The following is a 22,855-nucleotide window of genomic DNA, read 5'->3' as shown; positions in this document are numbered from 1 at the left end:
CACAATTCTAATTATATTTGAGTACATAGAATTCTTGCTTGGATAGAGAAATACAAAAGAAAATGTATGTTTTATGATATAATTCCAATCTTCAAAATTACTTATAATTGGATTTCTTTTTTTATTTTTTTTTTTTACTTTTTGGTACTGGAACATCTTTCAAATTTTAGTAATTCATCTCCTCTTAGTTTTAAATTTATAATAAATAATTAAAATGATGTAGATGATTAAGAATTCCATTTTTAAATGAACTTTATACGTAACGTTGAACGAGTTTAAAATCTAAAGTCATCACCATTCTTGAGAGAAATTTACGTGATTACCACCATTCCTAGCAAGTGTGGAGATATATGTGCAAACCCCGTCAAGAGAAATGACGGGAATTTAAAAAAAAAAAAATTACGACGTGTTTTTATCTACATTGACATTTGATAAACAACATTAATTCTATTTGTTTCAAGAGTTGCGTATGCAGAGTTTAGGGTAGTGGTAAGCAAACACCCAAATCCGAATCCCACTTCTCCATCCCCACAAATATTACCTCTCGTTGTCACAAGATAAGATTCAAACTACTCAATTTTGAAAAAGAAAATATATATTCTTCCTTTTTAAAAATTACATATTCCTTGAAAATTAAGGTTGAGAATCATATTTTTAGCGTGAAAACAAATATCTATGCACTGAAACCTGCTATTTTTTTATTAAAATAATCAAGAACTGATTAATGCTTTCAGATTCTGATACGTGAACTCGTGAAGGAAGCTTAAAATTTGCAATCGCGATTACTTTTTAGTTGGTAATAAAATTCCTCCAGAAGAAACTGAAGCCATATTCAATCAGATGGCTAGCTCAGAAAGATGAATTGAGTAGTATGAAAATCAGGAACTGGCATTGTTCTTTGAGCTTTGATTTTATCTGTAACTGAATAAGAAAGTATACTTCCATATGGACGCTGCTTTTTGGACTCGAAAGAAGCGTAGCATCCCTATTTCAAGAATCTTCAACGAATAACATTGCCACTGTTTGTTATAAAGATAACCTACCAATTATATATGTATATATATATATATATATAGTGTCTAGTGTCAATTGCACTGCACCTAAGAATCCCAAAATTTAGTCCTTCCATTAACTTAAAGATAATTTTTTTTTTTTTTTACCCAGTTTTGTAACCCATTAACCCTAGTTTCACAGATTTTTTCTATAGTAGTTGCCTCTCACTGCACTAGCACGAGAACGTACTCTTTTGAAGGTACATTATGGTTAATAATATTTCCTTATCAAGAAAGTGGTCAAAAACTTTATAAAATGCGATAACTGTTATATGTTAAATTACTTTTTAAGATTCCGCATTATCCTTAATGGGAAAGAAAATTATGAAAAAGCTATAAGGTTTTTTTTCACTTTTTTCTCGAACACAGAATTTTAGTTTACCTAATTAGTATATGAATTTGCATTCTCATTGATATGTTCTAATATTTTATTTCCTAATATTTTTTTTAATAAAGTTAATTAGCACTACATATTGAACAAGGAGCTAACTCTAAGAGAATAGAAACATTCCTCAATCCAATAAAATCAAGAGTTTGTTTTCATTGTCAGGAAAAAGTATGTTATCTGTAAGATGCTGTTAGCTAGGCTAGCTAGACCTAAATCAAGAAAGGGCAAGAAATTTATAAGAACTATGATTTTTCTCATTTCTCTCATAGCTCATGAACAAGAAGAAAATTTCATGGTCTTATGCTGAAAGTCAACTTATCTTTCATTACACAAGATCCCTTACAAAATGAAACTTCAAACTAGTTCATCACCTTTGCTTAAAACCAACTGGTCATGGTGAACTTCCAATTCCCATGTAGTATATGTAAAATCAAGCATTTTGCAATCTCACAACTCATGCTATTGGTTCAAATTGACAATCTCAGCTCCAAATCTAGTTCTTGAGTATCACTTGACTCAGAATTTTGACTGCTTGAGCCCATTGAGTCGCTCCTATGTTTCTTGCTCTTCTTTTGTGCATCCTATTTCGTACGTAGTTAATTAAATAGAGGCTCAGTATAAAAAACATGATTCATATCATGTTATAAAAATAAACAAATAAAATTGGTCGGAGAATCTCATTGTAGAAATCTACAAAGAATATAAATAGATAAGAGAAATCTGGATACATATGTATATACCTCAACTTGTAAATTTAAAAGGTGCCTAGTTGAGCCTTGTTGTGCAAAATGCTGAGCATCTATAAAGCTTCCAGGGTTCCAACTGGTTTGAAAGAAATTTATTTATCATTATAATTAAGCATATATAACTTGAAAAGAATTAAACCTCGAGAAGAACATTTCAAAATCAAGACTTAATAATTATCTCAAGAATGTTAAACTAGAAATATTTTGATATATCAAGTACCTTGCTGCTGTGGAGGGTTGCGAATCACCATATATCATGTTTGTTCTTTCATTATAATCACCAAGCCCCATCTGTAATATGCCAAGATAATTATTGATGGCACCCACAAAAACCATGTACTTATAATTTATAGCACGCATATGTAAGGTGTGGATATTCACTTATGAAAAGATAAGCAAAGCAAGTGTTGGCTTATATAACAAGAATTTTGTATTTTCTTTAATTAATTAATTGTCTAAATAACAAGAAGAAAAAGGCTTGATTGGCACTAGGGTTATTGCCAATCATGCCTCAATGAGTGAAGAGAAAAAGGATTTCATAAAAAAAAATTCCTTTACAAGATCTTACATGTAATAGCATTTCGATTCATCAATTTAAAAGAAATTTTCTTTGAATTTTGTTAAGTTATTTACAGACAAAGCATGTGTTCATATGAAGAAGAAGATGAAAAAGAAGAATACAACATACATATATGCTAAAAAGTCTAAATCAATCCACTAAAATTTGTAAATTTCTACAGTTCTCGATCAGAAGCTGCAAAGATATTTAAACTTATATTTCCAATATCTAATCAATAAGACACAAAGATTAATACTATATACAAACAAAAATTTTGGGTATTCAAGAACTCCCCAAAACAAACATATATATGTATATGTTTACCATGATGTTGGGGTGGAAACCATAAGAAGCGGAAGAAGCAGCAGATGATGAAGAATAAGAGAAAGAAGATGATGCTACTGATGAATAAGCTGTTTGCATTCTCATATCCTCCTGCATGTTTATATATAATCATCAACAACCATAATAAAACCCTATTTGTATATTAAAAAAAAAAAATTAAAAAATTAACACCAGAAACACCTACCTGGTTAAAATTAGAGGGGTAAGGATTATGAAGGGAGGGATGATAACTAGTACCCATTTGGCCATGTAATCTGATCTTCTCCAATTGAGCAACTCCAAGCCCTCTTTGAGGTTGTTTAGGCTTATCTGAGTTATTTTTCTTGCCTTTTCTTGAAGACCCACTTCCCCTTTCATTTCCCAAGTTTGGCTCTCCAAAATAACTGCTACCCATAATATTGCTAATAACAATCTTCTCCTCTTTCTTTTTTTCTCTTCTGTGCGCGAGATTGAGAAATACAATGAAATGATCTTTCTGCAGAAAGAGAGAGAGAGAGAAAGAGAGCTTATTGATTTTCTTTGCAAATCCCAATTAGCTGAATTTTTTCTTTCTGAGCAAAACAGCAACTTCTGTGCAACCAGAGATCTTCAAGACCTATTTTAATGTGTTTGCTCCCCCAGTAATTATTGCATCGCTGGATCAGATTGTGTACAGATTTAATGCAAATATATACTTAGATTTTATGCTCTTTCTTTTTTTTCTTTTTTATTTTTTGGTTTGCTCTACCTTTTCTTGTTGCTTCATTTTTAGAACTCCTGTATAAATAATAATAATAATATGAATCACAACATTATTATATTTCCCTTTACTCATGGACTTCGTAGACTATGTCTTGATAGCGATTGTCTTTGATTTATTTTGTTATTAAATTCTAATCCTCTAATCTTACGCGCCACCACTTTGGGTAATTGTTTCATTCTGATATTGCAACATTTATAATGCTTCCTTTTCATTTTTACATATGGTGTGGGGGCAGAGCTAGACTTTTATGGGTTTGAGGATTTGATGCTTATGAGTAAAATAAATACTCCGTGGGCAACATTTTACTCCTATAATAGAACTAAGTGTGAATAATATTTGATTTTAACCTATTGAGTGAAGATATCTGTAGTAATATTAAAAGATTCAAAATTCTACCTCTTTATATTTACATTATCCTTAAATGCTTTCCATTTAATCTAATCTCCGTTAGTATTATTCTTTTCTTTTTGATTATACTATTGAGAGACTCGCAATTTTGAGCATGGAGATACACATATATTAACCAATGAGATGATTTAAATAATTCTAATAAGGAAAATGAAAATACACGCTCTATAGAAGAAAGTGGGATAAGTTCAGTAATCCATAAAAGCAGAAGATTAAAGGTGGAAATCAAAGGTAATTAAATTATACTAATATACAAATCAAAGAATCAATCTTTTAGTTGATCACTTATAATAATAATATATATATATATATATAATTGGTCCCACATTTCCAGTTTGACGCAGCGAAATGTAATAAATTAACAACACTTTTAAAAAATTCAAAAATTAAATTAATTTAAAACAGCCCCAGCTGTAAAAATTCCATAAGTAATAACTCATTAAAAAACAAAATTAAAAGGAAATCGCATTTACCATTGTAGATTCTGGAAATCTCGTTTCAGCTTCATGGGGATTTCCTTCTCATGAGAAATCAAAATTTATCGGCATTATAACCAAAAATTTATCTGGTCCGATCTTAAATTTTCTTTTTCCTATTTATAATTATTTGTTTTATCGAAAGATTTTAATTTTAATTTTAAATATAAATATAAATATTTTAGATGTATTTATTTTAATGTTTTCATTAAAGGGTATAATTTAGAGCTTAGAAAATTGATTTCTTTTCGTAAAATTTTTAATAAATTAAAATAATGTAAAAAAAAAAAAAGAGAAAAAAGAAAAGAAAATCAAAGATGGCGATAATTTGGAGTAGATATCATGCATAGAACCAAATCTAATTGAGCTGTTTCACGCATGATTTGTGGGTCATATTTTATGAGTTGTTGTGTGGTGGAAAGTGAGAATCCCTCCAATTTCTTTGACAGGCATGTGAACACATGCAATTACCAAATACCCCACTAATCCTTTCTTAAAACATGCCATTTGTCAGTTCATTAACATCAACTTACACATTTATTATTAATTAAAAAAATATGTGGTTATTATATGGTTATGAAAATATTTTATTTTATTTTATACTATAATATATAAAATGCTAATTAAGCCTACCACAAATAGGTTTACTGGTATATTCTTTTAGCTCCACCGGACACTTCAATTTACCTACCATCACTAAAATCACTTGCAAGTGGGTTTCATTTCATTTCACTTCTTTATTATGTTATTTTTTTAATTAAGCAGGAACAATTAAAATATAATTTAAGTTTGAATTTCCTAGAAGCTATGGTCAATAGGATCGATATTGCATTTTTTACATTAGTCAAATTGTGGAACCCAATTCCATTCGTAACCCATTAAATATATTACTCATTAATTAAATCCCATAATTAATTAATTAATTAATTAATTGTTTTTCTCTGTTTATTAATTTATTATATGTGTGTGTATATATTATGGTTTTGTGGTGGCAGCAAGTCTGCCTGTAGGCAAGGCAATGAAACTGTTGGATTACCAATGCTTGATGCAACCTTACCTGAGAACAATGAAGTCTACTTTGACAAACAATACAAGCTACTCCAATTTATAATTTATAATCTACACATTTTTTTATTTAAATTATTATTTAATTCATGTCGTGAATCAGATGGTTCAAACTAGAGACAATTTAAAATTTTTTTATTCATCACACGTGGTTAGAAAATCAGCTAATATAAATTCATTATATATAATCTGATTGGTATTCAAACTGATTTAAAGAATAAGAGATCTCGGGTAGATTATGAAATTTTTTTATTAATTTAGTGAATTAAAAGGAGAATCATCAAGTAGTCATAATCTTATTTTGGTTCATTAGGCTTCTCATAAATAAAAATAATTAATTAATAAAAATATAAAAAAGAATTCTAAGTGTGTCAGTTGTTACATTTCTAATTGCATACTAACATATAACGTATGAATACACATGTGCATATATTAATCAATATTGTTATTATAACCATCAATTGAAGAGTTTATATATAATTATTGTGCACACATTTCTCATCACAATTTATTAAAATATAAATCAATTAAGTAATTAATTTTGAGTCTTAATTGGTCATGTTAATCCTTATTGAGGCATGGATTGAAATTTTTTAAAAGAATAATGATAGGCTTAAAAAAATTAAATTCTTAATATTTTGGGCATTGACATAGGAGATATATACAGTGCTCACAAGCTAGGCTGAAAATTTTTTACCATATGGGTTGATACATCGTTATTAGATTAATCAATGTATATTAATTATGAAGGAAACAAGAGAACAAAATAGTAAAACAAAAGGATTATGTTGATTAGGTATGATTTAAGTATATAATAATATATCAATTATATGATTAGAAATTTTTGTTTTTCTTTCAAAAAAAAGAAAAAAAAAAAAGAAAAGAAAGACAAAGTTTAGTGGGAAAAGATGTAGAGAATATGATATCTACTGTAGATTGTGGGCACATGGAAAGTTACAGGTTGCATTACTCCACATGATTTGCAAAACAATATAATCCCTAGGAAGACGCTGTCCATTTGTTTTTCAGACTTCCAAATCTATCTCAATAATCAATATCCTATTTAATATAATTAAATAAAATGCCAATTCAATTTTATATAATTAGTAATACACTGGAACTTGTACCAAACCACTTAATTAGGGTTTGGGCTTCTTCTTCTTCTTCTTCTTCTTATTTTATTCATCTCTTCAGTTACAAAACTTTATTGGTTTTAGATAAAAAAAGAATGTATCTGTGATTACAATTTTGAACGTTAGAGATTCTTTTAGGGTATGGTATCTCTCAACTTTGGTATAATATCATAATAAGAAGAATCCCATATAAGATTCTTTTGAAAAAGATTGATACAGTATAAATAATCACATCTGCTTGCCATATATCTTTACATTTTTCTTTTTTATAACGATTATGGAGACTGTACAATGTATTTCTCCTATACTGTTATTTCTCTTAGAGTCATAATTATTACTACCTCTGTGTGGTTTTTTTTTTTTTTAATATTTAAGGAACAAACTTATTTTTTTTTTTTTTTAATTTAGGGAGCAAATTTGATATGAATCTTATAGGTAGATGGATAAAACAATTCCAAGAAAATTACTTGGAAGGGAGGGCCGTTTTAAGTATGCCCTAGAAACCAGACACGTAAGTTTGGGGAAGAAAATTAATCAGATCAGAAGAAGAATCCAACAAAGAAGAGAGGGAAAAAATAAAACGTACAAACGACTTTATCATATATTGACATGAACGAATAACTATTTGCAAATATGCCATACGATATCTAAAATAGTTAATCGTCAACTTATCTGGTCAATTTGCATTCTAATGCACATTTCAGGTAATATATATATATAGCTCCACTGTAATTTAATATTGTAGGACTAAGTTAGTAGACTGTAAATACATAACTTTGAATAACTATTCTACATGTAAAAAATAAGTAGCCGTTGCAATGGCGAAATTGTTTTAACACATTTAATTCTTTGTGACGTTCTTTAGTTCTTGTAGATTTCATATTTGTCAATAGAGAACTAATCATTTCGCAAGGAGTCAATGCTGGGGCATTTTTCTGAATTTAAAGTTTATTTATACTTTGGAAATGGATTTTTCTTTTATTGAGCTTTGTTTTATTAGGTTTTTTCACTTAATTTTTCTGAACTAAATTTAGGTGTTCTTAGAGTTTGTTGGCTTGGATAGATTTTTTTTTTTGATCAGATTATAATAGTAAAATAGATTTATTTCTATATATATTTATCACTATTAAGATGATCTTTTAAAAGATGATCTTAGTAACGTTTAATGGTATGTCTCTTTCTCGATCTTTAGTTTTTTATTACCCAACCAAATGTTCTTTCTTTTCACGTAAAATATATAAAAGAAAGATTATCCAACTGGATTAATTAATTATTATATATTTCTTAATTTTCAATTTAATTATTTGCTTTGTGATTCCTAATAACAAAATAACGTCAGCTCAAAGAAATTAATCATTAAGTTTCGTTCAACAAAAGTTATCCACAATAAATATTTAGGTATATTCATATACATGTGCCAAAAAGGTACATAATTAATTTATATAGAAAGCATAGAGACAGGTTGTTCGTGTGTACTGTATGCCATGTGAATATATATATATATATGTAGACATTAAATTAATTAATGGTTTTAGGTGGTGAGCAGACAGAGAGAGTCCCATCCCATATGGTTAATAAATAAATGTACATGATTGGGTTGATGAATCTTATAGATACCTAGATCTTCTGCGACCATTACAAAGGTGAGCCAAAAAATAAAAATAATTGCTATGAATCCCTAAATGGAAGATTTTCTTCTACTATAAAATAACTTGGTACAAGTCTAAATAGAATGTATAATTATGGAGGGACAACTGGAATGCCCAATGGGTCCTTGAAAACCACAAAGCTAGCTCCTGAACCTTCATTCTGTTTTCTACATGTGGAGATGCTGCAGAATTCAACACTTGGCTATTTTACTTCCTTTGGATATACTCATGTTTATATATACACACAAATCAAGCCAGATAAAATGACGAAAGTGTACATTTTCTTTCAATTAAAGGTTTCGAATTCGAGTTGGACTTCTGATCATGCAATAATAAAAAATACTCCATTTATTTGTAGATTTACCCAAAACGAATTTAGATTGATCAGATATGTGGGTTTCAAGTTCTAGACAATTTTCACCAAAAAAGTATTTATATATAGGAAAATCCTTACTTAGACCAGATTCATGGCTACACTTATGAACTAAATTAATAAAATTAAGAATTTTTCAAAAAATTATTCCTATTTTATCTTTTGAATAGTAAGCAATATTCTCGTTTTAATAAAAAAATTATATTTTTATTATTTTAGTCCATAAATGAAACCATAGATCAGATCTAGATAAATTTTTTCCATATGAACTCTGTAGATGACTAGGAAATGATGTGGCACTAATCTATTAATTCATTTGTTGGGTTCTAGTTGTCTTCTACAATTGGTTATTGCCCTTGAAACCAACATCCCTAGGGTGATCTTATGATCTATCTTGGATATGGGTTCTGATGTTTTTCATTTTAAATATATATCATTGGTGCCTTAATATGTCTAGTTTCGTTTAAGAATTAAGAATCCTATTTATATATAATATGAACATTATGTTATTTATTGTTTATTGGTTGATCAATGATATATTATATTGTTTATAAATTATTTAAGGAACTTTTGGGCAATGAACCTTATTTTTCTAATAATAATTAATTAATAATTTAATATTGTTCTAGATAATTTGATGATCTGTCTTGTTGCTTTCTCGATACTTAAAGTTGAGATGCCCAATCACCTTTTAAGATTTGTTTTGCTAATTAATTCAAAGCAAAAAGGTTCAAAATATATTCTAGAAACATTTAATTAATAATTAATTGCTTTATGCTGATTGCCTTTTAACATATGTAAATATATAATAGATTTTTTTTTCTGATTTAAAAAAGAGAATTGATTAGACTTAAAAAGTTTTTGACCAAATTGAAAAATACAAATATTATTATAAATTATATAAGAATCCATTACTATTACTAATGGAAATTATGAGTAATTTTTTTAACATGGATATAGATTCTTATAATATGATTTTTATGGGCCTAAACCTGATTTAAAAAAAAAAAAATCTCACATTTGAAACTTTCTTTTTTTCAAAATCAATTTTAAATCTACAAAAAAATATCATATGAATCTATTATCATTTACCTATGAAAAATTAAAAAAGTGGAATGGAAGTAAAGATTTATATAATTGATTCAAGGTAGTTTTGAGATTAAGATTTAATTATTATAAGGTTGTTATTATTTTCATCCAAAATCCATTACAATGCTAGAATATCAATAAGTCTACAACTCCGATGCTAGGGTTTATTTTATAGTTAACTAACTTAATTAATACATCAATTAGACTAATCGAGACTACTTGGGTTTTAATCTAATGACAGAAAACAGGATCAGAATAGAGAGGTTAAGTACCTTCAAGCTACCCTCTCTCTCTCTCTCTCTCTCTCTCTCTCTCTATATATATATATATATATATATATAGGTCGAGTTGGTAAGCAAAGCTTGCATAATTGGTTTGATTTGGTTAAGGAAGCTGGCATCAGATGTCACACACCCACGTGGGGCACCATTATAAAATTTTTGTCTTAATTTGGCCATTGGGATTAATTTTGAGCATCTGCCTATGAAAAGTTGCTTTTTTTTGACAATCTTGAAGCTTATTCTAACTTTTCTTGGTTCAGTCTTTAGTGCAATCCAAGCATAGTATATACATATACACACACATTGAGTCATTGATGAAGTCATTGGTGATGAGCTTCTTCTTTTTTTGATACATTAGTTTATTACTTCTTTTGATGAATCTATAATTGAATGGCATTTTTTTATATTTTATATATTACTTTGGTTGTAATAGTGGAAAGGTTATATATTAGCTTGCATGCATGCATGTGGTCATACTTCTAATGACTATATATATATATATATATATATATATATATGTGTGTGTGTGTGTGTGTGTGAGTTTCATATTTATAGCTCTTTACCATTATCACAAACGTTAAACGTGGTTTGTTTTGTATGGCTGGTTATATAAATATAGAGATTACAGATTCTTTTTCACCTAACGTTAGTTTAAAAAAAGAGACCATCCATCCACGAAACCAGAAATCAATAAACAAAAAAGGTTTTTAATTTTTGAAACTGACAAGTTTTGGATGTGTTAATCGAATGGACAGTTTTTTCTGGCATTAAAAAGAAAAGAACGATTACAATTTACAAGAGTTGTGGAGATACATATGACTTTTTTTTTTTTTTTCCCCCCCCCCCCCTTCGGTGCTAACTACAGTTAAGTATTAATCCAATCACAGGCATTTTCAATCTACTGGGTAAGGATTCAATTCTGCTTGTGCTAAATCGATCCATTCAAAGTAAAATATTTTTGACAAATATAATTATTTAATCTATCCATGAAAATTGAGTCCTTGATCTCATTTAAATAAAAAAATTATCAAAGTACTTAATCTTTCTTCAGATGTCATAATCATCCTGCTTAAAATTTTATTATTACATATGATGATATTGACTTCGAGCCTTAACGAAGTTGTATGCTTTAAGTTAAAGAGTATATATATATATATACGAATTAATATATTTAGTCAACCATAATCAAACATGATATAATATAGTTAAAAATGTTTTTGTTATATTATATTACCTCTCATTATGATTTACCAAACGCTAGCATTAGGCAATCCTTAAAATAATGTAAAAGGTATGAATTTGAAGTCTAAATTATTATTATTACTATTTTGATAAAATGAAGTCAAAGTTATTAGACTTTAAACATTTTTTATCTATTCAGGAATTGAGATTTCATGGGCCAATTGTTATTGTCACATAAAACATATAAACTTCTATTTCTTTTTTTTTTTTTTTTTTCAATTAGGTTATAATTAAGATTATAAAGTCATATATTCTGAAAACCAAAATTGGTTTTCAATTGAAAGAGTGGAAAAAGATTATTATTAATAGTTAATATTTGTATATAAAATTGATTCATTTTTATTTAAAATCTATACTTTAATATAAAAAAGTATTCTTTTTCTAATTTGACTTTGACTAAAATTTGAACTCCCAAGGAATTTGATAGTGTAATATTTAAATCAATAATACATTCTGTTTTTTTTTTCAAAAAAAACATTGTGGAGCTGATCTACTCCTCGCAGAAAGTCAACGTAAAACCCAAAACTAAAACAGCAGAATGGGCCTGTATGAAAGCCCAAATTAGCTTGCTTGCAACAAATTCGTAAAATAAGGGAAAGCCCACATTAAGTTCCCTCAAATCAGCCTTCTCTCTTCTCTGGGCTGTGGCTGTCTATACACGTAGTGAGCTATGCAAGCTAGGCTCATTGGCTCAAGGCTTGAAGCCAGCCGAACGGAGCTGAGCTAAATAGCCGTTATGTGGATTGTCTTTTGTCTATCGATGCTATGGATTATGGAACTCAGAACCAGAGCCATAAGATAAGGATTTAAAGACCCACCTTTCGTTTCACTCTCTTCACTGGCCTTGAATAGGCTTCTGTTATCATTGTTCATTACTCTATCACCAGCTTCACCAGCTACTCATAAAATTTCTTGGGTTTCTTTTCTTTTCTTTTACACATTATTAAGATTGAAGATTTTGAGGTACTGTTCACACTTCACTATTATCATCAGCTATGAGACATCTTTTATTTAGTTTTTCTATGATTTTGCTATTTCGGGTTGTTAATTTATTTGAATTTTAATGCTTTGTTTGTTTTTTGCTTTGTGGGTATTAGCTTCTCCGTTTCTTCTGAACGGGGCTGCTGTCAAAACTTGAATTTATTTACTTATTGTTGAAATTAAGTATGCTTTGGCAGTTATTGAATTGTAAAAGTTTATGACTTGTTCAAATGTATTGCTTTCCTAGTACTACCTTGTGGATTAAGAGCTCTTCTAATGGACTCTATAAACCAGAATTGGTGATTACTTTGCAGTTTTTTTAAAGAAATATTTCCTAGTGTTTACTCTCATTTCAATTATGAACTTTATTCTAGATATTAACTTCTTTGCACATGGAGCTCTTGTATGCTGCTTGATGCTGAATTCAGCATAAATTTGCATATTCTAGCTGAATATGATCATCAAAGTGCCCTAATTTAGTTGGACAATTTTATTGAAATCTATAATATGAAATTACCTTCAGTTTCGACAGAAAATGTGGAGGTTTATTCAAAATTTAGGAAATTTGGTATAATAAAGGAAAAAAAATGTGAAATCTCTGGTTTTGGGTATGCTCACCAACTTGGTGGAGTTTGAATTTGATTTAATATAAGCAGAGGGGAAAAGAATATATTTGTTTTTTTTTTAAAGATGTTATACTAGTAATAAAGAAATTATCAGTGTTCTCTTCTTCTTATTGGGTACTTATCAAGTTAATTAACAACAATAATAAAAGAAAAACTGCACTACTTTCCATGCTAAAAGAAATTTCAACTTAGTAGCAGGAGTTCAGATTTTTTATGCCGTTTCTCTGTTGAATTTGCACGAAACGCAGCTGAAATTAGGGATAGATAAAAGGTCTTGTATGGAATGATACTGATAATGTGCATTACAGCTGCATTATCTTACAACCGGGAATGCAGAGACATTATGAATCTCTACTTTTGTTAGATATTGCGTTTAGATGGCAAATTCTTGACAAAGAACCATCTCAAACTCGACCTTGGGGTTTGGGGATGATTGTATAGTGTGGGGAGCTGTTTGATAAATTTTGCTCATGGCAAGGCAACTAATGCAGTGTTTTGTATTTGGCAATAGAAAAACTAGCAAATGAACTTCTTGGAATGAGAGAACATTGAGAAAACATACATTTTCTGAGTGGAATTCATGATGCAGAATTTGCAGGATGAGGTTCATAGAATCGCTTCCTCTAGATGACTTGCTACTGTTTTCTTGGGCTAGAGGTGAATCATCATTGTGAAATTGAACTCCGTAACTGCGATAAAAAGATGCAATATGTTATGTAGTCATCTGATGATAATTTGATTCACTTGCATCCTTGGGAGCTTGTGATAGAAATAATTGAAAATGAAGCTCTTTTAGGGTTGTGGACCAATATGTGCAAGTGATTGATAGCACTTTTAGTTGGAGCAGCTAACTTTTTTGCAATCTGATATTTAGCAAAATGTCTAACCTGACTTTTTATATGCCCTTTAATTTGAGGAAAGACTGATTTAACTAGATTACATCATGTTATTTCTCTGAGCAGGTGAAAATTGGAATGGAGAGCTTTCATTAACTGCAAACTCAACTTTTCAATTCATGTAAACATGACAACTACGGTGCCATGCTCTACTAGCACAATATCTCTCACTCCTGGAACTGTCTTCACAATAAAGAAAAATAATCATCTCACAAGATGCAGTTTGCCAAGGAAATCTTCGAAACATACACTATCCTCGCAAAGAATTATATTACCTCTTCTGACTTCTGTTGGACTATTCCCACAACACAGAAAGGATTGCGGTTGGTTTCATAGATCTTTACTGCATACTGTATCAGCCACAGGGACTGATACAGATGTAGTGGTAGAGGAGCCAGATTCACCTGTTGCAGATGATGGGACTGCGGAAATTTCTTCAGATGCAGTTGAAAAAGGTGATAAATCCTCCAATCCTGCTCCAGCTCAAGCAAGACGTTCCAGACCCAGTAGAAAAAGTGAAATGCCTCCAGTAAAGAATGATGACCTGATTCCTGGTGCAACATTTACTGGGAAAGTAAAGTCAATCCAGCCATTTGGTGCTTTTGTTGATTTTGGAGCTTTCACAGATGGTCTGGTACATGTTTCGAGGTTAAGCGATAGCTATGTTAAGGATGTAGGAAGTATTGTATCTGTCGGCCAAGAGGTAACAGTGAGATTAGTTGAAGTGAATACAGAGGCAAGGCGTATTTCTCTTACTATGCGTGAAAGGGATAGTACCAATAAGTTGCAGCAACAGAAAGATGCTCCTTCCACTGCCAGTAGCGACAAGCCAAGGCCTGCCAGAAGGAACACACCAAGGCCCAGCCAGAAAAAAGATGTGAAGAGCTCAAAGTTTGTTAAAGGGCAAGTGCTAGAGGGCACAGTCAAGAATTTGACCAGGTCTGGTGCTTTCATTTCTCTCCCTGAGGGCGAGGAAGGATTCCTGCCCAAATCAGAAGAATCTGATTTGGTAAACATGACAGGAGAGTCATTGCTGCAAGTTGGGCAGGAAGTTAGTGTTACAGTTTTGCGCATTGGAAGGGGACAGGTTACTTTGACAATGAAGGAAGAAGAAGATAATGAAGTTGATGAAGAGGGTGTTGACTATGTTGCAACAAATGCCTTTGTGCTGGCATTCCGTAAGAACAAGGATATTGCTGCATTTTTGGATGAGAGGGAGAAAGTGGCAGAACCTGTAAAACCAAAGACCCTAGTGGAAGTAGAAAAACAAGTCAGCCAGAGCGAAACTGTGTCTGATGTTGCAGAAGTTGAGGGCCACACTTCAAGCACTGATGAGGGATCAGTAAGTGACCCTTCTGCTGTGGTTGAAACAGTAGAGGGTGAAACTTCTGTAGAACAAGTAAGCCAGAATGAAACCGTGTCTGATGTTGCAGAAATTGAGGGCCAGCCTTCAAGCACTGACGAGGAATCATTAAGTGACCCTTCTGCTGTGGTTGAAACAGTAAGGGGTGAAACTTCTGTAGAAGAAGTGGCTGTGGGGTCTAGTAATGCTGGTGATGCTAGGGAGCCAGGAAGTATACAATCTAGCATAATACAAAGTGTTGAAGGTGCAGTTCAAACTGTAGATAAAGCAGCAGAGATAAGTCCTGAAGCGAGTGTATCTGGTGCAGATAAGATAGTTGAGGAGGCTCCTTCTATTGATGGCATAACGAAAGATGGAGTGGAAATACAAACACCTATTGCAGAGAACGAAATTTCTTCCACTGTACCAGTTGGAGATGAAAGCATAGAAGCAGCAATTCCTGATGAGAATGGCAGTATTTCTGGCTCAAGCAAGCAGGCAGATGCTACTGAACCCCAAGAGGCTAAAGGTGACCGCTTGAAACCTAAGATAATTTGTCTGCAGAATTATCTTTGATTATTGTAAAACTACCTAAATACTTTCTAATATATAAATCAAAAGACAAGATTTGGTTTTTAAAGACGAGAAAAAATTTTTGCTCTTCTGCTCAGGTGATGCTTCACTTTGTTATCCAAATGACACCATAGGTGCAACAGCAGCTCCTCTTTTTTTTTTTTTTTTCTTTTTCCTTTTTTCCCTCAGTATTTGGGTTAAAAAATAAATATGCTCACTTTGCCTTCTCTTAAAAGTTTGGGGATCGTTTTAGGTAAATTGTGGGTTTGTATGTGGTTTTTTCTTCTTTGTACTATGATTTCTGTATTATATTATTCTCTCAAGAACTTGATTGTACAAACAGACAGAGAAGAGAGTGCTGAAAGTTCTGAGCAATCTGGAAGCACAAGTGAGGCTGAAATCTTATCTTCAGAAAGTCAGAATATTGGAGAAGTATTAGAAAACCAAGTTGAAAGCATCAAGGATGAAAACCAAACATCTGTTGCTGAGACCGAAGGTCCTTCTGTCATACAAATTGAAAATGAAAAAGTGGAACCCACCCCAGAGAAAAATGGCACTTTTGATAATTTAAATGCACAAAGCAACAGTGCTTCCCCTGAGGGCAGTGTGACTAAAGGTTTCTAACTTCTCCTTGTTAGTTAATCTTTGTCTTGTTTACGGACTCAGATCAAAATTCACTTTTTGTGAAAATTTAACTGTTACATGAAACATATCTTGTGATTTGTCTGAAAATATTGGGGGGTAAAATATCATACTGTGGTTAACATTTTAGCAGATATAGACTAAATCCCGAGACAGATGGTTTGTGACTATAGAAACATATGCTAGTATTGCCCTTGGGATACTATCAATAAGACATATGGATGTTTGATATTGTATTTCCATATCCCACTAACTAATTATTCACTTATGTTTTTGTATGAATTGCAGCAACCATATCACCAGCTCTAGTAAAGCAGCTTCGTGAAGAAACTGGAGCAGGAATGATGGATTGCAAGAAAGCCCTCTCAGAGACTGGAGGGGACATTGTTAAAGCTCAGGAGTTCCTTAGAAAGAAAGGATTAGCAAGTGCAGAAAAGAAAGCCAGTAGAGCCACAGCTGAGGGAAGAATTGGTTCCTACATTCATGACGGCAGGATCGGCGTCCTGATAGAGGTGAACTGTGAAACAGATTTTGTCTCCCGTGGAGACATTTTCAAGGAGCTGGTGGATGACTTAGCCATGCAGGTGGCAGCATGCCCCCAAGTACAGTATCTTGTTGCCGAAGATGTTCCTGAAGAGATTGTAAACAAGGAAAGAGAAATTGAGATGCAGAAGGAAGATCTCTTGTCAAAACCAGAGCAGATCAGATCAAAGATTGTAGATGGTCGAATCAGGAAGAGACTTGAGGAGTTGGCATTGCTGGAACAGCCATACATTAAGAATGATAAGATTGCAGTGAAGGACTGGGTGAAACAGACAATTGCAACTATTGGAGAAAATATGAAAGTAAGGAGGTTTGTTCGCTATAATCTTGGTGAGGGCTTGGAGAAGAAAACTCAGGATTTTGCAGCTGAGGTGGCTGCCCAAACTGCCGCCAAACCAGTTGCAGCGCCAGCAAAAGAGCAGCCTGCTTCAGAAGAATCCAATGAAGCTGCTAAGAAGTAAGTAACCACTTGACATGGATTTTGATGAATATGCTGTGGTAAATCAATAATATTAACTTTTCTGTTATCATTTCCTTGGAAGTAAGGCAGAAAGTTCTGCAGGCTGCAGGACATAACTCTCATGCTAAACTGGTGTGGGATTGGTGCAATAAGGACAAGGAGCTGGAGCAAAGTAGCAGAATGCATAAGGGGAGATTAAAAGGAGTAGATGATAAGAGAGAGAAAAAGAAATTAGTGCAAAGAAGAAAGGAAAAAATGAGGGGAGAAAAGGAAACTGGAGGAAGATAAGATAGATTACCAATTTTGTATCTTAAAATTTATCAGCATTGAGTATGACCAACTCGGTATAGTAGAATGGATTGTTTCATGTGCATGCTTAACACAACTGAAAAGTAGCAAAAATTGAGGGAAACAGAAAGTATCTCTCTCTCATATTTATACTGTTCCCAGAAGATATTCCACAGGTTTGCAGATGTTCTTACATGTGTCCTGCTTTCTTTTGCAGACCACCAGCAGTAACAGTTTCTGCTGCAGTTGTTAAACAACTGAGAGAAGAAACAGGGGCTGGGATGATGGACTGCAAGAAAGCTCTGTCTGAAACTGGAGGGGACCTTGAGAAGGCACAAGAGTATCTCAGAAAGAAAGGACTTTCAACTGCTGACAAGAAATCTAGTCGGCTTGCAGCTGAAGGCAGAATTGGCTCCTACATTCACGATTCTCGCATTGGAGTTCTGATTGAAGTCAACTGTGAAACTGACTTCGTGGGTAGAAGTGAAAAATTCAAGGAATTAGTTGATGACCTAGCAATGCAAGTCGTGGCTTGCCCACAGGTACAGTTTGTATCCATTGAGGACATCTCAGAAAGCATTCTGAGCAAGGAAAAGGAGCTCGAGATGCAGAGAGAGGACCTTTTGTCAAAACCAGAGAATATAAGAGAGAAGATAGTCGAGGGCAGAGTTTCAAAAAGACTTGGAGAGCTTGCACTTCTAGAGCAACCTTTCATTAAGGATGATAGCCTTTTGGTGAAAGACTTGGTGAAGCAGACTGTTGCTGCTCTTGGGGAGAACATAAAAGTCAGGAGGTTTGTTCGATTTACTCTTGGGGAGACCACTGAAGATACAAAGACAGATACTGATGCTTGAGACAGGAAAAAGTAGTAGGCTCAAATCACAAACATGGAAAGAAATCAAGGTTAGGCTTCTAGAGCATGACAGCTGAGAAATGTTGCTGGAACTAATTTTGGATGAGAAAATGACTTGATTATTTTTGTTGTGGTCAAAGAAAGCTAGGTTCCTTCTTTTTTTCTTTTCTTTTATTTTTTATTTTTAACATCACCGTTATAACAGTTGAAGTATTTTTGGCATTCACATTTGTGAGATGAGAAGAGAAACATCATATGGATATATGAAAACGCAGGGAATTATTTCTATTTTGATTTTTCAAGAAATGGACAGGTGAAATGCTAAATATTTATGAGCAAATATTTCCCATATCCTGCTCTAATTTTGACAATATTGATGTGTATTTTACCAGGTTATAATTTATAAATAAATACTCATACTTCTTAATGCTTTTCCTCATACTTTAAGGTTTCAATTTTTAACCTGTAAACCATGTTGTGATTTGGGAGGACAGACGATGAGTTGTTTTGAAAGGTCACTCGCTCTTGACAGCCGAAAAATGAACGACTCATAGCTTGATTTTAGATAAATTAGGTGTAAAATTTTGAAGGAAAGGAAGTGTCGTTTTACCCTGTCATCGAGCATATATGACATAAGAGCTTAGATTTACTTTGAAATATATATATATTTTTAATTTCTCATATGTTATTATTTAATTTTTTTGTAATTGAAAAAAGGGCAATTTTGTTCGTTAAAATGTAAAAGTTGGGACGTCTCACTTAATTTTAACGGAAAACTCTCACGGTAGATTAACGGAAGGACTGGCTACTCGGTTTCAAAGAAATTTCATAAATGAGGGACTAAAATTGATAATGTTGAAACAGTAGGAACTAAATTGTCTAATATTTTTATAGCAAGCCACGGGAGAAGTTTTAGGGTAATCGGATTGGAGGCTAACAACCTAACACCAAATTTTAATGGGTAATCGGAGAAAAAAATTCCCTTTTGTTCGTGGACAACCATCGAAAGTTCTCCCATCTCTGAAAGCAAGGGAAAAGTTTCCCTTTTGTTTGAACATTAAGGGAAAAATATCCTTCTAAGAAAAGGAAAACTTTTCTCCCTCTCTTCTTGATTTTTATTATTATTATTATTATTTTAAAATTACTGGCTTTAGAAGATTGCCCTCGGTTGCGGGGCTTCCTGTTTTTGTTGCCTGGATAAAAATGTTCAAGGGTCTGATAGAGTCCGCGAAATACCAGGGGACTTCCTTGGGTCCAATTTTGGGATGGAAAGCCCTGAAGAAGAATGGGAAAGGCCAAACAATTTTTTCTTCCATTGTTATTGATATATCATAAACTCATGTAGTGTAATTTTCACATGGATGTGTTTATTATGATACAACACAAGCATAGTCCTTATGCCCTTTTACCACAATTCCAATGCAGCGTTAAATCCTCCTTCCCTGACTACTTTTCGGTACGAATCGCCATAGGTCTACTGCAATATCCACCTCCCTTTTCTTATGAAATTTGTATAGTTGCGGTAGATCGAACCGAAGCTGAGAGGCCAACAAAGCAAATTAAAGATGATTGAATCAGAAGCGTTCTTTCTCAAGCTCGGTGACGTAAAAATAACTTTCAGATAATGTCCCACTACCAAAAGAACCATAGCAAAATCGAAACAAAGCTGGACTGTAAATCGACTACAAAGCCACCTTCATACATACCTCACATAAAACCTCAGCACTGCTAGCACCAAAGTCTCGCAAAGCTGTCCTTTTCACATGCTGCAATGAAAAGGAGGAAAAAAACATATCCATCATCCTACTCTCAGCAAATTCCTCATAAAAAACTGGATATAAGCTACAGCATCAGATGAGGTATAAAAATGTAGAAGAGGCAAAAGCAATGCCTTCGCATAAAATAAACAAATGAGAGAGAAGAGAACCCATTACTAAATAACAAAGAGCTACAAGAATTTCCGCACCTACAGTTACCTTATTCCATGTCAGAAACCTAAATATGCAGCGAGCTCCACCAGCCGAGGAAGTACTAAATAATGTTACAAATTATAAAAGTCAGGTTTCAGGTACCGTATTGGACTTCCTTTCAGACAATGGGGAAATTATGGACATGAGAATAGTATTTAAATCACATAATTTTCAAATATTTCATCAACTAATCTTTTGCAAGGAAGTCCAAATGTGCCAGGTTCTACAAAATGTCCTGCGTCCATGATTGATGATCCACCTAAGACACCTAAGAGTGCCATGAGATTTGAGCTTAGACCAACAAAAATTTTATTTTGGAAAGTCCCAAACATGAATTTTTTGACAAACAACGTATTATCAATGATTAGTTACAGTAAGCCATGCTCCTTGCTTAATAGTGTCCTATCATAACTAAGATAATTACTAACTAGAGAATCCAAGTCTACCATTAACTCCCAATTTACAAAGTGTCATGCAAGTCCCACAAAATTTCTACAAAGTAGTAATGTTAAGTAAGTAGAATGTAGATTTTACTGTCATTAAATTAAAATATAGATGAGGTGAAAATTTCAAATCAAGCTACTTAGAGTTAAAAACTAAAATTTGTCAATTGCAACTGCTGGGGCAACCAAAGAAAACGACATACATCTCTTGTTGAGGTCTTGTGCAAAGAGTAAACTGCCTGAGAAGCAACCTGACTCCAAAAGAAAGGACAAATATATTACAATTGGATCAAATGAGATCACATTTTTTCTACAGATTTGTCCCCATATTTACCTTCAGAGCCACAAAAAGAAAATCCATATCGGCACCTTTCTTTCGGGTCCCAAATGGAGGATTCATCACCACAGTGTCACAAGTGTGACCTAAATGAGATCAAAATCATTAGATGAAGACTTGAAGTTCAAAGCAAATTCCTATAGAACAAATGTAATAATAACAAATCTAATCAATACAAAATTTCCCTTTTCTTTTACCATTCAACAAATAAAATAACAGTCAAAAATGGTGGATAGAAGAAAAATAAACATCACTCATTTTCTTACCTCTCCATCCTAAGTTCCTGATGTCACATTGAACAAAATTTATGTCCAGCTGCAGGTTCAATCATTTCACAAGGCAAAGATGCATCAATAAACCACCAATAGAGCAGCATTGACTAAGAACCCATAAAATCAATTGGCATTTCAAAATCCATAGGCATAACTATTGATCAATATAGAGACATAGTACCTCAAGTTCCTCTGCATTTAGTGAAGCTATCTCAAGAGATTCAGAATCAACGTCAACGCCAATAACCTGTCTGTTGCAAAAATAGTAGAAATAATAAGAGGAAAAGGAAAACATAGAGACTGATGCTCCCATCACAACACAACCTAAATGAAATTCATAAATCTCAGCTAAACTGATAAAGTACGTAGAGACGGAAACAGAGGAGAAGATGCAACTCACTCTGCGCCCAGAAGAGCAGCTGCAGAGCCTAGTGTGCCACAACCACAGCCAAAATCCGCCACTACCTTGTTGCTCACATCTCCAAATGAATTCTCCGCCTGCTCAATTAGAAATTAGGTAAAACAAATAAGGTTTCACTTCATTCTTATTGCATTCAACAACAAATTACAATAAAATATAAGTAAAATATTATTCTTCTTTTGTAAAAGAAGACCAAGTGAAAGAGTGATACAGTGTAGAGCATGCGAGAAGCAATGTGGGGTCCAGTTGGGTACTGCTCGAGCTCCACCTGCGAGGAAACAAAAATCAATCAATCATTCAATCAGAGCAAGTGATGCGTTTGACCGGAGGAAGTACCCTCTTCGAGAGAAAAGAGACCTTTGGGTTGGAGAACTGTTGAAGATCACCTAAAATGCTTTCTAACTGCTTTAGCTTCATCTTCTATTCTATCTTAATTAAATTTTATTTTATTTATTTTCTGGATTATCCTGAATCCACTTCACCAAGCAGAAACAGAGAAGAAAGAGATTCAAAGCGTCAGAATCAGCTTTTTCTTCAGAACCCTAATGAATATGGCGAATATACTCCGAAATTTATTTCTTTTAGATCGAATCCTAACCTTTTGGCCCATTGGGCCTACCTCTTCAGGCCCTAAGGGTCAAAAAGTTATGCGTTTGGATT

The 22,855-nt window shown here is 32.6% G+C and overlaps 3 protein-coding genes across 6 annotated transcripts; 1 reads left to right on the top strand and 2 right to left on the bottom strand.

The window, feature by feature from the left end:
- Positions 1-1,620: 1,620 nt before the first annotated feature.
- LOC105637756 (mediator of RNA polymerase II transcription subunit) lies at positions 1,621-3,808 on the bottom strand. Its single transcript, XM_012221353.4, has 5 exons — positions 3,275-3,808; positions 3,070-3,180; positions 2,407-2,477; positions 2,181-2,262; positions 1,621-2,021 (listed from the first exon to the last, which is right to left on the bottom strand). The coding sequence occupies exons 1-5, from the start codon at positions 3,482-3,484 to the stop codon at positions 1,908-1,910; spliced, it is 588 nt and encodes a 195-aa protein (XP_012076743.1). The 5' UTR covers positions 3,485-3,808; the 3' UTR covers positions 1,621-1,907.
- Positions 3,809-12,315: 8,507 nt separating this feature from the next.
- Positions 12,316-19,040, top strand: EMB2726 (elongation factor Ts family protein). Of its 2 annotated transcripts, none has more exons than XM_089724643.1 (5): positions 12,316-12,511; positions 14,118-15,922; positions 16,310-16,582; positions 16,897-17,608; positions 17,714-18,099. In XM_089724643.1, the coding sequence occupies exons 2-5, from the start codon at positions 14,179-14,181 to the stop codon at positions 17,808-17,810; spliced, it is 2,826 nt and encodes a 941-aa protein (XP_089580769.1). In that variant the 5' UTR covers positions 12,316-12,511; positions 14,118-14,178; the 3' UTR covers positions 17,811-18,099. The 2 variants fall into 2 exon arrangements, with proteins under 2 accessions (XP_089580769.1, XP_089580768.1); XM_089724642.1 differs by lacking the exon at positions 17,714-18,099 and adding an exon at positions 18,117-19,040 and having other exon boundaries at positions 12,320-12,511.
- A 1,005-nt stretch (positions 19,041-20,045) lies between these two features.
- Positions 20,046-22,756, bottom strand: LOC149493973 (S-adenosyl-L-methionine-dependent methyltransferases superfamily protein). Of its 3 annotated transcripts, XR_016321992.1 has the most exons (10): positions 22,532-22,756; positions 22,407-22,463; positions 22,175-22,272; positions 21,956-22,025; positions 21,769-21,817; positions 21,500-21,588; positions 21,369-21,416; positions 20,729-20,783; positions 20,459-20,518; positions 20,213-20,290 (listed from the first exon to the last, which is right to left on the bottom strand). XR_016321992.1 is itself a non-coding variant. In XM_089724638.1 (9 exons), exons 1-9 carry the CDS (start codon positions 22,610-22,612, stop codon positions 20,180-20,182), a joined length of 663 nt encoding a protein of 220 aa, XP_089580764.1. In that variant the 5' UTR covers positions 22,613-22,755; the 3' UTR covers positions 20,046-20,179. The 3 variants fall into 3 exon arrangements, 2 of the variants coding, with proteins under 2 accessions (XP_089580764.1, XP_089580765.1); XM_089724638.1 differs by lacking the exon at positions 20,729-20,783 and having other exon boundaries at positions 20,046-20,290; positions 22,532-22,755; XM_089724639.1 differs by lacking the exon at positions 20,729-20,783 and having other exon boundaries at positions 20,046-20,290; positions 22,553-22,754.
- Positions 22,757-22,855: the final 99 nt, after the last annotated feature.

Source organism: Jatropha curcas, chromosome 8 (genome assembly GCF_041381405.1).
Source record: "Jatropha curcas cultivar XTBG-Jc1 chromosome 8, XTBG_Jcur_1.0, whole genome shotgun sequence".
NCBI classification, from domain to species: Eukaryota; Viridiplantae; Streptophyta; class Magnoliopsida; order Malpighiales; family Euphorbiaceae; genus Jatropha; species Jatropha curcas.
This window is presented reverse-complemented; position numbering and strand designations above follow the sequence as displayed.

Coding starts and splice junctions, on each gene's coding strand:
- LOC105637756 (XM_012221353.4), bottom strand. CDS start 3,484: ATGGGTAGCAGTTATTTTGGAGAGCCAAACTTGGGAAATGAAAGGGGA. Junction 2,263..2,406: donor CAACCCTCCACAGCAGCAAG/GTACTTGATATA, acceptor CTTTCAAACCAG/TTGGAACCCTGGAAGCTTTA. Junction 2,022..2,180: donor TTTTAAATTTACAAGTTGAG/GTATATACATAT, acceptor CGTACGAAATAG/GATGCACAAAAGAAGAGCAA.
- EMB2726 (XM_089724642.1), top strand. CDS start 14,179: ATGACAACTACGGTGCCATGCTCTACTAGCACAATATCTCTCACTCCT. Junction 16,583..16,896: donor TGAGGGCAGTGTGACTAAAG/GTTTCTAACTTC, acceptor TATGAATTGCAG/CAACCATATCACCAGCTCTA. Junction 17,609..18,116: donor TCCAATGAAGCTGCTAAGAA/GTAAGTAACCAC, acceptor TTTCTTTTGCAG/ACCACCAGCAGTAACAGTTT.
- LOC149493973 (XM_089724638.1), bottom strand. CDS start 22,612: ATGAAGCTAAAGCAGTTAGAAAGCATTTTAGGTGATCTTCAACAGTTC. Junction 22,273..22,406: donor CTTCTCGCATGCTCTACACT/GTATCACTCTTT, acceptor CTAATTGAGCAG/GCGGAGAATTCATTTGGAGA. Junction 21,818..21,955: donor TAAATGCAGAGGAACTTGAG/GTACTATGTCTC, acceptor TTGAACCTGCAG/CTGGACATAAATTTTGTTCA.